The sequence below is a fragment of the Podarcis melisellensis genome (assembly GCF_964234715.1).
Source record: "Podarcis melisellensis genome assembly, chromosome: 12".
In the NCBI taxonomy this organism is placed as follows: domain Eukaryota; kingdom Metazoa; phylum Chordata; class Lepidosauria; order Squamata; family Lacertidae; genus Podarcis; species Podarcis melisellensis.
Genome location: NC_138544.1, coordinates 41,848,929 through 41,866,660, shown reverse-complemented (window position 1 = coordinate 41,866,660; position 17,732 = coordinate 41,848,929). Strand labels below are relative to the sequence as shown.

General features: G+C 43.8%; 1 protein-coding gene and 1 long non-coding RNA gene across 11 annotated transcripts in view; one reads left to right on the top strand and one right to left on the bottom strand.

Moving 5' to 3' along the window:
• ARHGAP12 (Rho GTPase activating protein 12) overlaps window positions 1-6,495 on the top strand; it is a 68,768-nt gene extending 62,273 nt beyond the window's left edge. For all 10 annotated transcript variants that reach the window (XM_081931646.1, XM_081931643.1, XM_081931645.1 and 7 more), the window contains 4 exons: window positions 767-844; window positions 3,100-3,234; window positions 4,264-4,366; window positions 4,924-6,495. In XM_081931646.1, coding sequence (XP_081787772.1) covers window positions 767-844; window positions 3,100-3,234; window positions 4,264-4,366; window positions 4,924-5,098 — 491 coding nt within the window. In that variant the 3' untranslated portion in view covers window positions 5,099-6,495. The remainder of the gene's footprint in view (window positions 1-766; window positions 845-3,099; window positions 3,235-4,263; window positions 4,367-4,923) is intronic.
• The window catches only part of LOC309353438, a 28,347-nt gene continuing 13,865 nt past the window's right edge, over window positions 3,251-17,732 (bottom strand). The window contains exons 2-4 of the long non-coding RNA XR_014161853.1: window positions 13,283-13,624; window positions 6,975-7,064; window positions 3,251-3,665 (exon numbers count right to left, since the gene is read on the bottom strand). This is a non-coding gene — a long non-coding RNA (uncharacterized lncRNA). The remainder of the gene's footprint in view (window positions 3,666-6,974; window positions 7,065-13,282; window positions 13,625-17,732) is intronic.

The window sequence follows — 17,732 nt, the reverse complement described above, 5'->3', positions numbered from 1 at the left end:
CTGGAAATGACTTGCTTAGAAACTTTAGAATCTTTCCATTTTTAACTATTCCTATACAACTGTGTTTTAATGCTTTATAGTGCAATCATGGCCTATTCAGAAATATGTCCCCCTGAGTTTAATGCGAGTTACTTCCAGGTAAGCATGTAGGATTGCAGCCTGATTGTGTTCCTTCTGCTATTCCAAAAGGAGACACAGTCTACAGCTTCAAAAAAGAAATGCAAGATTATGTTGTAATAACAAGTTTGTTTAAATACCTTGTTGACCTCCAGAATAGCTCACTTTGCCACATAGATTTAATTTTAACAAGTAGACAGAACTTTTCAAAGCATTAGCAGAAGCAAACTTCTCAGTCTATTTGAGTGCCTGCTGCTGCAGCAATGGAGAGGTCGAGGATGACAGACAGTGTACTCCACTCTTGATAGTTGCCTGCTACCACCATCTGTCCAGTTAAGCCTTCAAATGCTGGGCAAAATTACCAACTTCAAGAGACTCTAGGAAAAGCAACAACCCCAACACTAAAGGACAATTGGAAGCCCATTGTGATGGAATATAAGGAGGAGTTTGTCAGCAAATGCTGAATATTGTATAATTCTTCTTGTTTATGAAAATTGTATCACCTTTTTGAAGGAGTGTAATCATTTCTTTTTTTAGTGCATTTTATTAAAATAAATGTTGTTCATTCTAAAACATGAATTTACACCTATAAATGCAACCCGCGGCGTTCGTAACCACTTACTGAACAAAACTTTAAAATTTGTTCTAGGATTGGATGTTGACGGGCTGTATAGAGTTAGTGGCAATCTTGCAGTAATACAGAAGTTGAGATTTGCTGTTAATCATGGTAAGTTGCTATACGTAACAACTAGTAGTTTGCAGTGTTAACACTAAATTTATTTAGTTCTTAGCATCTGTAAAGTACAGTGGTGCCTTGCAAGACGAAATTAATTCATTCCGCAAGTTTTTTCTTCTTGCGAGTTTTTCGTCTTGCGAAGCACGGTTTCCCATAGGAATGCAATGAAAATCAATCAATGCATTCCTATGGAAACTGCCTTCAGACCAGGTCCGGGGACAGTCTGTCCCCCGACCTCTTCTGAAGGCTGGGGGGGGCAAGGGCTTTTCTTCCCACCGCCAGTCTTCAGAAGGCTGTTCTGAAGGCTGGTGGTGGGAAGAAAAGCCCTTCTCCCCACCTCCCGCCCCGGAAGCTCCGGAGACAGGAGGGCTTTGCTGCAGACCGCCAGCATTTTAAAAGGCGATTTTAAAATGCTGACGGGCGGCAGCGAAGCCTCCGCTGTCCCGTCCCAGGCGATCTTAAAATGCTGGCGGGCGGCAGCGAAGCCTTCGGTGCCGTCCCCCAGCATTTTAAAAGCCCCCGGGACAGGGGAGACTTCTCCGCTGTCCCGGGCGATCTTAAAATGCTGGCGGGCGGCTTCGCTGCTGCCCGCCAGCATTTTAAGATTGCCTCGGGACAGCGGAGAAGTCTCTGCTGTCCCGGGAAGGCAGGTGGGGGGGAGCAAAGACTTTCGCCCACCTCCGGCCTTCAGAAGAGGTCCAGGAAGGCCGGCGGGGGGCGAAAGTCTTTTGCTCCCCCCGCCTGCCTTCAAAAGCCGTCGGAATAGCGGAGAAACGCGCTGCCCACCACCGGCCTTCAGAAGAGGTCCTGGACCTCTTCTGAAGGCCGGCGGTGGGCGAAAGTCTTTGCTCCCGACGGCCAGCATTTTAAAAGCAGTCCTGGATAGCGGGAAAGCGCAGCGCAATTCCCTGCTATCCCGGACCGCTTTTAAAATGCTGGCGGTGGGGAGCAAAGCCTTTCGCCCCCGCCGGCCTTCCTGGACCTCTTCTGAAGGCCAGAGGGGGGCGAAAGGCTTTGCTCCCCACCGCCAGCATTTAAAAGAGGTCCCCGGAGATTTCCCTATGGGCTTTCTTCTTGCGGAACGACTCAAAAACGGAAAACTCTTTCGTCTTGCGGGGCACCACTGTACCAATACATCAACTAACAAATTATATTTTGTTTATGAAATACTGTATTTTTCGCTCTATAAGACGCACCTAATTTTTGGAGGAGGAAAACAAGAAAAAAAATGTTCTGAATCCCAGAAACCAGAATAGCAAGAGGGATCTGGCTTCTGGGATAGCCACCGAAGTCTCTCCCGGGGAGCGGGATGAAGGCTCCCCCTGACTGGAAGAGGCTGCACGCGGCTAAGCTGCCCTCTGTCCCCTCCTGCAAAAGCCAGCCAAGAGCCGCGCGTTCTTTAAAGGGAGCGCGGCTCTTGCAGGTTTTTCTACAAGGTGGAAAAAAGGACAGCCCGTCAGCGACGGGCTGCCCTTCTCCCTCCTTGGGGAAAAGCCCCCAAGACACGCTAGGCACGGCTCTTTAAAGAGCATGCGGCACTTGGGGGCTTTTCTGGGAGGTGGGGGAAGGGCAGTCCGCAAGAGCCGCGTGAAGCCTCCGCAGGGCACAAGGAGCCTTCATGGGCTATCCCAGAAGCTGCGCAGTGCTCCCTCATACTGTTCTGGCTTCTGGGATAGCCCTCGAAGCCTCCGCAGGGCAGCGGGTAAAGGCACTCCGTTGCCCTGCTGAGGCTTCGCGCAGCTAAGCCAGAAGCTAGAACAGCGAGAGGGAGCGCTGCGCAGCGCTCCCTCTCCTTGTTCTGGCTTCGCCGCGCAGCCTCCATTCGCTCCATAAGACGCACACACATTTTCCCTTACTTTTTAGGAGGGAAAAAGTGTTTTATAAAGCGAAAAATATGGTAGGTTTTTAATCTTTAACGTGTGTGTGTGTGTGTGCACATATACAGTCATACCTCAGGTTGCAAATGTGATCTGTGTGGGAGGCACGTTCACAACCCACAGTGCATGCACGTGATGCAATTTGGTGCTTCTGCGCGAGCGCTGAAACCTGGAAGTACCCGGAAATAACCCATTCCAGTACTTCTGGGTTCGGCGCAGTGCGCAACCCGCAGCATTCGTAACCCGAGGTATGACTTTGTGTGTGTACACACACGCACACACCTTCATACCTTGTTTGAACATTGTATTCTAGAATAAGAACTGTGATGGCTCATGTAGCTAAACACTCTAATACTGTATCTGTTTCAGATGAAAAACTGGATTTGAACGACAGTAAATGGGAAGATATCCATGTGATTACAGGAGCTCTGAAAATGTTTTTTAGAGAACTGCCAGAACCACTATTCACTTACACTCATTTCAATGACTTTGTTAATGCAATCAGTAAGTATATGCTAAAGAAGCCTTCCACCCTGAGACAGTTGTATAGCAACTGCAGAACTACGGCCATGTCAGACAGTTATACAAAAATAAGATACTGAGTTGCAAAATCAGAAAGCGCCCCCCCCCATTCAAATTTCACCTTGGTCATGTCCTCACTAGGATTGTGGCTTAAACAAATCACAGACTGTTGGCCTCAGAACTTCATACTCATCTGCAGCGTTAGGATAATACTGATCTACTTTGCAGGCTATTGTTAGAATTGCAACACAATTATGTATGGGAAGTGCTCTGAATATTCCTTAAAGTTGGACTGCACACCTGTGGCTCTCCAGATGTTGGAATCCAGCTCTCATCAGTCTTAGCCAGCATAGGCAATGGTTGGGGAGGTGCTGTTCAGCCAGACCTGGAGGGCTGAAGGTCAGCCATTCCTGCTGAAAGGAAACAACAGAAAGCACTTAAGTGGATAGGTGCAGAGAAATGATGAAAATCAAATTCATTTTCAAAGTGAGGCAAATAGTCAAGCAGTGCATTATATTATGCAGAGCACATATCCAAGCAAAATGAATATGAAATTCAAACTGTGTGGATATGGTCCCATCTTTTAAAAATTCCTTTTGTTTATCTGAAACATATGATTTTCAATATAGCGAACAATTACACATGAACATGCACACACATTTAATTAAGCTATTTCACACATGTGGGTGAATCACTTAATTATTTTCTTAGCTTTTGTAAACAGGGAGAAGTGTAAATATATACCTAAGAGGGACAGTTACTTTTTGTAGTGAACTGCCCATTCCCAGGTTTCATTTAAGCCGAGTTCCACAGCATTAAGATGCTGTAGAAGTCTCAGGAGTCAATTCTGCAAGAGGCAAATACATTTTCTCTAGTTTTGTTGTTGTAGAATGGCTATGTTCACTATGGCCACTAGGTGGTAATATGCATTAGCTAATGTCCTTGCAATCAAACCATAAACAGTGAAAAGCAGTGTGCTTAAAAGTTCTCTCTCCCCCTCTCCCTCTCCAGAACAAGAGCCTAGACACCGTGTTCATGCTGTAAAAGAGCTGATTAAACAGTTGCCAAAGCCAAATCAAGATACCATGCAGGTGCTCTTCAAACATCTCAAGAGGTAAGTAGTGCATGGAAGAAAAATGTGGCTCGGTCTGTTTTTCACATCCACAAATGAAGAAACATGATGAAATCACGTTTCTATTTTGCTCTGGAGGTCACCTTGCCCAGCCAGTCCCAGCCCCCTTGTGCCTGCCTTCTAGAAAAACAAGTTCAAGCATTGCTTTTTTAAACTCAGTTTTGTGTAAATTTGTGGTGGGAAAAAGGGGCCAGACCTATAAAGGGGGTTTAGCTGCCTGTGAGAGGTCTTGATATGCATTGGTGCAGATATATGTGGCTGTGTGCTTCCCCAGGGAGAAATGGAGACTGATCATGCTGCAAAGTTCCAGAAGGATACAAAAAGTATGCGCAGGCTTCATTCGTTTTATAATCTGAGAAAGCATCCTGTGAATGTGACAATTGCTTAGTTGAAGCTGTTTGCACATATCAGTGTTTCTGGATTAGGATACCTGCATACAGAATTTCATTAGGGAAGTTATTATGCTATCTGCCTTCTCGTTTGTGATATGAATTTGTATTGGAAGTTCAGTGTTTGCTCTCTCCCCTCTTCTCTCTCAGAATTGTAGAAAATGGAGAGAAGAACCGAATGACCTATCAAAGCATAGCCATAGTCTTTGGTCCAACCCTGTTGAAGCCAGAGAAAGAGACTGGCAACATAGCTGTTCACACAGTGTATCAGAACCAGATTGTAGAATTAATCCTACTGGAATTGAACTCCATCTTTGGACGCTGAATTTCTCCGGTGAAACTGGCCTTAGTAGGAGAACAACTTGGTTTCAGCAGAAACTGCACCTCTTTTGTACATTTATGCATTTGTGGACCAAGCAGCAACTTGATGTTTTTTGCACTTTTGTGGGAGAGGGAAGAGTGTGTGATTTGTTTTACCTGGGCTTTTGTGGAACTATTAAAACTTATTTACAGTTCACTTAATGTTGTGAATGTTTCAAGGTTTTAAACTGCATAACTAGTACACACTGGATTCCACGGGGAGAGAAGCTAAGCCTCGATCTCAAACTGGATAACCTGGAATAGTGTTTTAATATTGATTTTTAATTTTAGGTTCACCACTTTGTTTTGGGGAATATAACCCCCATAAACTGACTTTGAAAACCTCCATGGGCATTTTTAGCGAATAATTACATAATATGCTTACGTGTTAAACCATAAGATCATTCCTGTATCTTGTCCACAGGGTTTCTGCATTCCTATTTGACAGGCTTAAACAAATGCTAACAGTGGCCAGTGTAAATTCCTCACGTGAGGTTTGCTATTTTATTGTTTGAACTTTGCACATATTCTTGCTGGCTCTCTTGAATGCACACTAGTATTACTTCACACACTGAACTGGTACACGTATCCTGCAGAGGATATGCCATGGTCTGTGATGAACCAGAGCTTTCAACTAATAAAGTTCATTTTTTCAGGATATGTTTTGGGCTACACTTTACCTAAATAGTACCTAACAATCCTAACTGAAGGTTGATTTCCACACTGTACTGAATTATTGTCATGAACCTGTGGTAGTGAAATTGGATGTAAATACAGAATTAATTCTAACAGTGTTTTTTTTTTCTTTTTAAAAAATATCTATATACACTGTTGCATATAGTTTCAGAGTACCTCCTTGTCCTACATTTCTAATAATGGTGTAGCTAAGTAACTGGTATTGTGATGCCTCGAATGGATGTCTGAGTTTCCACAGAGAAATGGGCTACTTGTGCACTTTTAAATGCTAATTACATCTGCATGCAAAGAATTGTAATGCAAACGGTACTGGAAAAATACTGAGTGTGCTTGCTTACATGGTTAATGCACTACAAGCAGAGCCTCTGATTTATTTAATATGTACAGGAGCTACATTAGAGAAATGTATGACAAATTCTAACATCTATAAATAGCAGAAGCCTATGCTTGAATAGATGGATGTTCGGATATAATGAAAATGCTAAATTTCAGGATTCCTTTTTACATTAATAATGTAGATTGATTTGTAAAATAGGTTTCAGATTTTTGTTACAGGAAATGTGGTCTGCTGAAGATTTTTTTAAAATGTATTTTTCTAGACTAACCGCTGTATCTGACATTTGCTATGTGGGATCTGAATAAAGAAAATTGTTAGCTGTTTTGGAATTTGATGCTCCAGGTTTGGATGGTATTAGATTGCAGTGAAACTGTGTGTACAAGCTAGCATATCACCTGTTTGTTGGTAGCAATTGAATCAGGTACTGATTGTATTAAAATCTCTAAACAGCCTTTTGAAGTAAAAAGTACTCAAAAGTGACATGCAAGCAAGAGTGAAACACATAAAACCACTAATTGACTTAATCTGAAAACTACTGCTGGTGTTTGATCCCTGTGAACACAGAGGGCCTGAAAGATTCTTAAATCTTACAGCCTGCTGTGAGCCAGAAAACCTACTTGGGGGAGGCATTCCAAAAGTGTGGCACCACTGCAGAAAAGACCCTGCTTAATACATTATGATCACAGAAGTTGAAGGAGTGAATTAATTTCTTAAAACATGCTGGGAGAAATCCCCTCGAGGCATTATAGGGAAGTACCAGCATTATACGTTCAGCTCTGAGTTCGCATGTGTAATATACACCACTCACCTTTTTGCCTTAAAACTGATCACAATATTCTCCCCCAGCCGCAGCTTATTCTTCAGGGAAGTCCCTTGTCAAGCGAATGCAGCAACTTATCTACAAGGTAACCAGATATGCATTACAGTAAATAATTATTGTCCTTCAGAAGGAATGTAGTTGCATCTGATGAAAGACATTTCTTGCAAATCACTTGGGCGCTCAGGTGCAAGAGGGAAGTCAATGAAAATTCCTTTACGCAGTATTCTTTATGTACCCCCATCCATAAATCAGCTGCCAGCTATCACTACCTGGATCTTTAGAATATAAGCAAACTAGTATCATCACAATTAAGATTGCCCTGTTACACACAAGTGAAATGGTGTGAAGCAGTGGTTAAAGTTCTACACCAGGACTAGAGTGATAGAAGTTCAGAATCCTACTCGGTTTCGAAGGTCAGTGGATAGTTACAGAATAGACAATACCTCTTAGCCTAGCCTACCTTACAGGGTTGTTGTGAAGACAAAATGGGGGAGGAGAACCAAGGTTTGCCGACTGCACTGGCTCCCAGTTAATTTCTGGGCCCAACTCATAGTGGTATACAAAGCCTTAAACGGCTCAATAGCACTGCAATACCACAAGGACCACCTCTTCCCATATGAACTGACTCAGACCCTGTGAACATAATCTGAGGTTCTCCTTCACATGCCCCCTCCATGAGAGATTTCGAGGGCAGCAACACAAGAAAGGGCCTTTTCTGAAGTGGCTTCCCACTTGTGGAATGCTCTCTCCAGAGAGGCTCAGTTGGCACTTTCGTTGCATATCATTAGGCACCAGGCAAAAACCTTCCTCTTCACCCAGGCCTTTCACCAGTTAAACAAATTACAACCTTTTAAACCAAACAGGATGAAGGGTGGCATATAACTCAAATAATAATATTTAATTCCCTGAAGGAAAGGAGAGAAATAAATATAGTGAACACCTACACCACCTTTCTAGGTGGCGTAGTGCAATTTGATGATTAATGGTATTGAAAGATGGCATTGGATATTTCAAAGAAAAAAGAGTGGTATTCTACCTGTCCTTAAGCAAACATCACGAAACAGCCCTACTGAAGCAATTTGGCTCAGGTTTCAAGCCAGGTGTTGGTTCAGTATTTATTAGTAGACTTGGATCTATTCAGCCATTGCACATGTGAAAGGGCACTACAAGTCCAAAGTGATTTCAGGCCCATGGCTTTAGCCCTGATCTTCTCCAGTATGTTCAGGTCAAACACCTGCAACAGAGAAGCGATTTATGCTTGGGCCAGCTTTCTGCAGTGTCCACACCAGAATCCCTGCTGCAGGCATTTGTCCTGATCCCATGGGAAGCGGGAAAGGGCTGTGTGACAGCAGGACCTGAAGGTGTGGTCCCACAGGTCCCGCGTGTTGCCTCTTCCTGTGAGTAATGGCTGAGCAGAGTCGTTCAAGAAATTTAGCAGCTCAACGTCTCCTGCTTGAAACCGGTCTTCTGCCAAGTGCTCAGTCACCTTGCCAAAAATAGTAAGTTACGGAATGGCTAGAAAAATTCCAAAGTAACTTGGATCAAATTGATAGCTGCTTAATTAGAAACCAAACTTCAGTTTCCTTCAGAATTTCTCCTGTAAAGGAGTAACTGATAATCTCTTGACCAATGGTGTCAGTCTCTGTACTGATCTGATGTGATAGGTAAAGGTCACATGCTAGCTAAACATCTTCAAGCATCTTGTCAGTTCTGGGATACCAATAATTGGCTCTGACTTGAGCAATTGGCATAAGCAGAGGCTGTAAGAGATTGCTAATGACTCTCTTTTCCTGCCTAATACGCAACAGAGGAAGGACCAAAGAGGAATGATAGATCAGAAGCTTTTTTTGTATTAGTGCCAGGTTCAATCACTGGGATTCCCAATTCATAGAATTGCAAAGTTAGAGGGGACCACAAGAGTCATCTAGTCCAACCCATGGCAGTGCAGGAATCATTTGCCCAACATGGGTCTTGAACTCACCACCCTGCGATTAAGAGTCACATACTCTATGAATGGAGCTATGCTCTCAGCAGAGCTGAAAAGACTCATTCTGGACTCTTTGGAGCCACTGCCAGTCACTATAAATTGGCATTAGACCAGATGGGGCAGTGCACTGACTTAGTCGCACATGACATGTCCCACAACTTCCATGACAACAGTTTCCTGAATCTAAATGCTTTTTAAAAAAATGTGTGTTGCAAACCGGTATATATCATGGCAGGAATTGTTTTCATCGGCATTGACAGGCCTTTACCTTTTCTCAAAGGCTTTGTAAATTTTCATTTTCTTTTTTTAAAAAATGAGCAGAAAAGTTTATGATTTATTTCAGGGAGAAAACTTGCAAGTCCCACACTGAACTTAAAGCACATTGGCACAAATGAGCAGTTTAAAATAACCGGAGTCAGGCATAATGTTTGCAATTAGCATATCAAAGCTGTCAGCTCTATCACATCGGGATCTATTGTCCTGAAGTGTGGCTGTGCTACACTGAGTTTTGCTAACTCAGGCATCGCTTTGTTGGAAATAGCTGCAGTGCTTTCCTTGGGGTGCTGGAAGGGAGGCCACCAATTAGTGATATCCAGAATACCTTGCGTTTTGCAAATTATGTAACTTTGTTTAGTCACCATAGATTGTGATGGCGGGTTGGGAACAAGACTGAATTTGATGCTATTTTGACTCGGGGAAGAAATACCGGTATATGTTTAATCCCTCACATTTGCTTTAAGCAATACAATCTCTTATGATCTTTTATGTCACACTAACTCTTTACATGTCCCTTCATTTCACACCCTGGTAGGAGTACCAAAGACCTTTATAGACATTCATTTTACGCCCTTGCCTGTATTGGGCCTCTGCAGATTCCTGACTCCCTAACAGTCGTTCATAAGGAGGGAAGCTGCATGGTCAAGAGTTGCGTTCAGTTTCCCAAAGCTAACTTCTTGGTTCTTATGCTTAAGCTTGAGCACAGATAGTAAGTCATTTTTCTGTGACTACCCAGCTTTATGCCAAGGCAGAAAAGAGCAGCAATCTGTTGGAATCGCTAATTTATACGCCGTAAACTTTGGCTAGGACAAGTTGGACGCAGTGCTCTGAAGAGGGCAGTTGCTGAATGTCTAATGAGGCATTCCAAAGCCACGCAAGAGAAAAAGAGACGCTCCCAGGAATCTTAATGAGCTCCCACAATTGCAACACTGTGTGGATGGAGCAGCTGCAGAGGCCGTTTTCTGCCGGATCAAGGCCTTACAAAACACCCTGTCCCAATAAGAATGGATTAAGTGAATATTTTCTACATTGCAATTTTGCTTAAAGGAAGCATTTGTAAAGCATTCCTTTAGAGAGGGTGGTGGTCTCTGTCTCAGCTCCCCTTTACCCCTCCAGAGAATAAGCTAGAATTCTGCATTTTGATTGATTTTATTGATCAAAGAAAGTTGATTTTTTAAAAACCAACAACCAAAAAACTTGGCTTTGACCACCACCTGCATTTTCCATTGCAGACAAATGATTATGCAACAATCCATAAAAATGTGTTCTACAAAAGCAAGCATTACTGCACATGTAGAACTGGCTGCCCCTAGCTTCTTTTTTTATAATGGGTTGCAGAAAGTTTGTTAATCCATTTAAATCTTGCCCTTTAAATTTATTTACACAAAAGAAACATTTTCTCCAAGGAAAAAAAATCAATCTTCTCCCTTCTGCTTCCAAATAACAGATACAACAAGTGCCCACTACGAGGACAGCTGCTTAGAAGCCATCAACTTCCTGCAGGTTGTTTATTTTGACCTGCTACCGCAGGTGGAGCTTAGAGGCGGCAGACAGGAGGGGGGCCATCTGCAGTTAATGCAGCAGACATCTCTTGAGCACCTTTTGAGTGCAATGAGATTTTTGTTTCAAGGCGCAGCAAACTCATGCGGATTTTAGGCAGAAGGAAGAGGGAACCCCAGCTGAAGTCTAAAAAGCTTTCTCTGTTTATTCACAAAGGGGAGGCCAAACAATGTACTATTTGTGCATAGGAGCCAACTCCTAGGTCCCAAGGTCCCTTTGCCCCTCCTAATAATATTTGCGGGGGCCACCTCCCATGTTGATGGGCATTCAAATGGGGTGTGCGCGCGCCACGTCTTGTGATCAATTATGTGGGGTGGGGCTTACCTGGCCCCTCCCCCCAATATTTCATTCAAGTTGGCACCCCTGGTTTTGTGTGAATATTGAACAAGCCTATTTGCTATTGAGCTTTTAAAAAGAAAGAAAGAGAAAGGAGGAAGGAAGGAAGAGCCCAGACAATGTGCACACATTCTTGCAAATGATCAGCTTGATAACTGATACAGTTAGAGAAGAATAAACTTATATAAGGGATATGATGAGCAGATTCCCAAACTAGCCTCAGTTTAACTCTCCCTTCATATTTAGGAGTACGAATAACCAGAAACCAACTTCATTGCTAACCAAGTGTGCCATGTAATCCCATACATCCTAGAAAACAAAACAAAATGATGGGTGCACATGGAGACAAGTGACAATTGAAAACACGCTACAACAACATATCCAATTCTCCAAAAGAAAAACTAAGGAAAATCCCCCAAATCACTAAACAGGTCCACACAGTCCATGCTTAAAGCATGGAAGGAAAAAGTAGCCACTATTCCAACATGCAGCACAAAACATCCAAACAATAACATGGCAAGCCAAAGGCTTAAAGCACCTAACAGACTTATTTAAAAACAACAACCATACTGACACAAGAAACACAAGACAAACTAGGGGACACTCAAATACCCTGGATAACACACTCCCAACTGCATGTCTTCTTAACAGCCCAGCAGTAAAAGCAGAAGCCACTAAGCCTTTGACCACCTTCGACCTACTTCCTAAAGTACAGAACTTTAATAAAAAATAAATAGAATAAAAATCTATAGCAGGACCTGGTGGTTATAAACACAACGAGCTGTTCTGTTAGCAGCTTAAGGCCCAACTGAGCCAGAGTCTGTCCACACACCATACATGTAGAACATATTTTCCTGTCCCCCCAAGAATTTTGAGAACTGGTTCGTTAAGGATGCTGGGAGTTGCAGTTCTGTAAACTGCTGTTCCCAGGATTCTTTGAGATGTGTGTGCTTTAAAGGCAGGCCGCTTATGCTTTTGGTTTCAAATAGGAGAATGAAGCACCCCTGCAACTTGGCCACAGTGGTGCAAAAGGAATTCAAAAGTATGCGAATCCATTGAACTCAGCAGCACTTACTTCTGAGTAAACGTGCAGAGGATTGGTCTGTAAATCATGTTGCAGTTTCCAGTTCCAAACTATTTTTAGTTATCTTTTCCAAGACTTTGATACAGCTTTTGGCGCTTTCGCTCTCTCAAACCACTCATGTCATTCCTTTCCCCTTTTTGGTAAGCACGGATAGATTTTCCTGCATGTCTTCAGCCGCCCACCTGCTATTTTGCCTGCCCTGAAAGTCAGTGTGACTGGAGATTGTTTGTTTCCTTATTTGTACAATCTCCTCATTGAGAATGTCGGCAGGAATGTGCACTGCCTGGCAAGCGCCCCAAATTCGCTGCTTTGCCTGCAGACAGTGTAAAAAGGGCTTGAGCAAGTCCTGCAGTTGCCTTCTAATGAGCCTGAGCTGGAAACGAGAGACACTTAACTGATCACAAATGTACTTGGAACAACTCTCTCTTTCCTTATTTAAAACGATCAAAATGGCTCTCTTTTACTAAAGATGAATGGACAATCATTATCCTAATGCAATGCAAATTCATTTTATGCTAATTTACTATGTACCATCCATAAACCTGCTGTCAGTGTATTATACCCCTATATTCAATTTGAGGAGATGTATAATTTCATACACTAACAATTTACTTAAAAAAGACTCCTACATGCCAAGATCTTTGGTAAGGGGTGATCAATCTACTTAAAAACACTTGATAAAGGGGGGGGGGGCGGAACCACTCGATAAAATCAATAATGTCAAATACTTTATGTTCAAGCAGCTGCAAGCATTATTTTGCTAATTGTATTAACTGGAGATTTGATTGCATAAAGAGCCTATTCTTCCATTAGTAACAGAAAAATAAAAATAAATTCATTTTAATATACCCTTGTTATGGGCAAATAACTGTGGAGGGTCAGTAGCAATAAAACAAAATCTCTTACAATACAATCCTAGGCATGTGCACTCAGAAGTCAACACCATTGAGCTCATCGAGACTCATCCTGTCGTAGTCTCACTGCTGAGCAACAACGTGCAGAGCTCAGTGGAGTGGGAGGCCAGTCAACCAGAAGAGTCTGAGGTGTACTTACTTGGAGGCCGAGACAGCATACGAAGTCAGGTCCAGTCCTAGGGTTGGGCGAACAGCAATCCGCATGGTCAAACAGTCCAAAGGTCAGGTCAGGTCATCCAATGATCAGTGGTCAGGATGAGCAGGTAACAGCAAGGCAATACCAGAAACTACAAGCATTGTCTTCAGCATCTGACTGCTGCTGGAAGCTCTGCTTAAGAAGGCTGAAGCCAGCTGGTTCTCATCAGGGCCTTCTCCTGTGTGTCCTTGAAGGCTGATCAGCTGCAGGTGGAGTCACTCTGCCTTCTCCCCCTTCAGGCTGCTGTTCAGCAGGCGAAGCTGACTCCTAGTCCATGGCACATTCCTAGGAAAGTGTATATAGGATTGCAAACTGAATATCTAGTAATCTTAGGATAAGTTTAAAATTAGACTCTTATCTAAATTGCCTTTGGCTTCAGTCATAGAAGATCCTAACAGATATTCATAGATTTCATTAAAAAAAACCCTCATATAGGTATAAAGATCTACCAAAGTTCCATCTAGTCCAGCATCTTGTTCCCATAGTGGCCAACCAGACCTACACTGGATCCTCAAAAGCAAGCAAGGGCGCTATAGACCTCTCAAGAGGTATAGTCCTCCTTATCAAAATGGCTGACTGCATGTTATGCACAAACTAGTATAACAGAACTGCAGGAATGTCTCATAAAATGAGAAAAGCAGCTTGTGTGGGGTATTTTAAACTAAGAAGCAGTGAGTGATTAACCCTTTGGGCTCAGCCACACTTTGCTTGTGCCATGCCTAGAATAGATGGGTCCGATCAGCTTTCCGCCTGACCCACACTTTCTAGGCATGGCCTGAGTGGTTTTCCCCTTGCCCTGCTCTTTAGTGATAGATCAGAACAAATGATAATTTGCGGAAAAAACCCAAATTGCTGTTTGAACACTAAGGAGCAGTTTTCTCTGGATGAAAGCAGTGAGACAAGAGGAATTGTGGACAAACCCTTTGCCAGCCTGCCATTTCCTTGTTCCAAATCATGCTTTTTACGTGGTTTTCCGTGGACTGATGTTTGCTCTGATTCAGTGGCAAAGAGCAGCTTTTCCAGGGAAAGAGCAACCAGTAGGAAAGGGAGGAGGATTTAAGCTGGATCCCAAGTCCACTCAGCTTGGTCATGTTGGCTGGCAGCCTGGAGTGAAACACTATTTTAAAGGCTTGCTTTCCCTCTGGCAGGCTTAGCTAGCGCAGCAGCGGCAGCCCTGCTTAACTTATGCCACTGTGTTTTCCACCCGCTTCTTGTGCATAGGCTTGCTCCTGTTCTTCACTCAAGATTCTGCCTTCCTAAGTTGCTTCTCCTATCTCTGTCTGTCTCAGTATCTGGGTTCTGCACATGCGTTTGTGCATAGAGCTTAGTTGTGTCCCAGTTTGCCCAGTACATTGTTCCAGGTCTCACTACACAAGAGTGAGGGCTGGTGCCCATTGAGACTAGCAGGGCAGAAGGCAGGGAGACCAACAGCAGATGGGGTCAGAGTCAATGACAGGCAGAGATTCACCTTGGCTGGTTGTAAGGAACAAGGAAAAAGGGTAAGTTCTGTTTTGATAGAATCCTAACTTTTAACTGCATTTCTGATGTACTAACTGCTGCTGCGGGACGCGGGTGGTGCTGTGGTCTATACCACTGAGCCTCTTGGGCTTGCTGATCAAAAGGCCAGCGGTTCGAATCCCCGCAATGGGGTGAGCTCCCGTTGCTCGGTCCCAGCTCCTGCCAACCTAGCAGTTCAAAAGCAAGCCAGTGCAAGTAGATAAATAGGTGCCGCTCTGGCGGGAAGGTAAACAGTGTTTTCGTGAACTGCTCTGGTTTCACCAGAAGTGGCTTAGTCATGCTGGCCACATGACCCGGAAATCTGTCTGTGGACAAACATCGGCTCCCTTGGCCAGTAAAGCGAGATGAGCGCCACACCCCCAGAGTTGTCTGCGACTGGACTTAACTGTCAGGGGTCCTTACTTTTAACTGCTTCTGCAGAAGCTTTTCCACTGCTAGGAATTTTGCTTTTGAGCAGACAGCTGCATTCCTTTTTAAGGCACAGAAAACATCTGGTACCTACTAACTTTGTTTTTCATTAAAGCCAGTTATTCCCAAGCAGTTTTAAAACCTCAACAAAGTAAGAAGATGTGATGTCCTCTGGCTTTGAAAATTCAAGACTCTTCTGTGATTCAGAATTTCCACTACTGACAAATGTGATTTGACAGGATCTCACTTCACATGGGACCAGCTCTTCCCTTATTGTGCCTGCCTGATTTTGCAGGGCTGTTTAGTCCTAGGGTTTTCTTTCTACTCCTCTAGCGCAGTCTGTGGTGGAGTTTATTACAACAGCTCCCTTAGCAAGCCCAAAAATTCAGGCAGCTGTGTTGATCCATTACCACACAGAAACTTCAAAGAGCAACAGAACATAGCACACTACCTAGTTTCTTAGATTCAGCATGACTGCAATCCTATGCATGGTTTTCCGGGGCTGAGCTCCTTTGAACTCAGTGGTACTTACTTCTAACTGCATAGGTTCAACTTGTAAAACACATTGAGCTTTAACAAAAGATCTTAGCCAGCTGAAATGAAACCTTTCAGCTTTTAATTAGAAATGAAAACAATCTTGCAAATAAGCATCACCACATAAACTGCTAACATGAAGTTAGACCTCCATGAAATAAAAGGGAAAAAAGTATCCTGTCTCTGCTTAATTATTTTCCTCCTAGCTTGCTGGCAGGTGTGGAGGACATTTGGCCCTCCAGATATTGCTGAAATACAACTCCCACCAGCCTCAAGCATGGCCAAGGATGATGGGAACTGTAGTTCAGAAACATCTGGAGGCTCAGAGAGTCCCCACCCCTGCTTTATGGCTCTGCTAATATGTCTCAAAGAAACTTGAAAGCCTCCTTATCACCTCATTCACTTGTCAAGGCAAGGAGATTCTTTCAAGTATCCTGGTGCTCCTGCAAATTATGTCATTGCTCTTGCTCTGAGAAAAGTCCCAGAGCTGCAACCCACTGTATCTCCTAAATCTGTATTTCCAAACCTTGTCTGCAGGGGGAAAGGGACGACAGCAGAGAGATTTTCTTGTTTAACTGAAAACATGCACAAGCTGAACACTGTTGTTTGAAAGTGTGTGATACTCTCCATTAATGGGGGTGCCCGTATATTGAAATAACTTTTAATACCTGCTGTTTCCTACTGTGGTAAATGGTGCTGTACTACAATATAAAGAACATTACTACTAATAGTAGTAGTAATAATAATAATTTCATATTTATACCCCGCCCATCTGGCTGGGTTTCCCCAGCCACTTTGGGTGGCTTATAGACTATATAAAACACAATGAAGCATCAATCATTAAAAGCTTCCCAATACAGGGCTGCCTTCAGATGTCTTCTATAAGTTGAATAGTTCTTTATCTCCTTGACATCTGAAGGGAGGGTGTTCCAAAGAGAGGGTGCCACTACTGAGAAGGCCCTCTGCCTGCATCTCTGTATCTTCACTTCTCGCAGTGAGGGAACCAGCAGAAGACCCTTGGAGGAAGGTACCTTTTTTCTGTGTAAAATAAATGTGGAATGCTCAGTTAACACATTTCCCCCCTCTATCATATGCTTATTGCTGGTGTGGAACCAGGATGATCTATTCTAGGGAGCTGCATTCTTCTCATAAGGGAAGGAGTCTTCATCCCAGCTCAAGCCTTTTGTTTCCCCCAAAGGCTGCAAAACCTTTGCTAAGCTGTTATTCGCAGCATAATTATTCCCCTTTAATGCCTCGGAAACCTGAGATTCTTGATGACTCCGACTATGGGGACAGGGCCATTTTTCATGGGCTTTTTGAAATTTGCTGCAACAACTGAGTAGAGAGTCTCAGGGGAAACCCGGGGTGGGGAAAAGGATTTGGCAGTGCAGTTTCCTTGAAGTCATAGGGGGGATCTCTCAGGGCCTCTGAAACAATTGTTTAGGGACTTCCGGAGGCGGCGCGAAGGGTAATGGCTGCCCGTTCCTGACTGGGAAGGGGAGCTCCGTCCGAAAACGGGTCGTCCGCTACGGCGAAGCGGAGACCCACACCGGAAAACTGCAGGCGGCAGAAGCCTGCAGCCTTGGGACCCGGCGGGCGCCTGAAGCTGCTCCCGAAACGTTGAAGGGACCCCGTAAGGGGCTCCGGATCGCGGAGGAGGCAGCGGCGCTGAGGGTCGTTCCGCAATCGGCGGAGAGAAGCCGCGAAGCCGTTGCCAGTGAGCGCCGACCTTTCTTCCTGGATTTGGCTTTCAAAACACAACAACCCGTGAGTAATTGAGACTTTTAATCGATTGGAGACCAATTCGAGACCAAAGTGCTGTATTTGGCTGAAAGCGGAGGACGAAAAAGAAAAAGGAAGTCCGTCTTCCGCCGCCATTGAACTTGAACGCAAAGAGCTGGAGGAGTGAAGGCTGTGAGTAACCCTGTTTTTT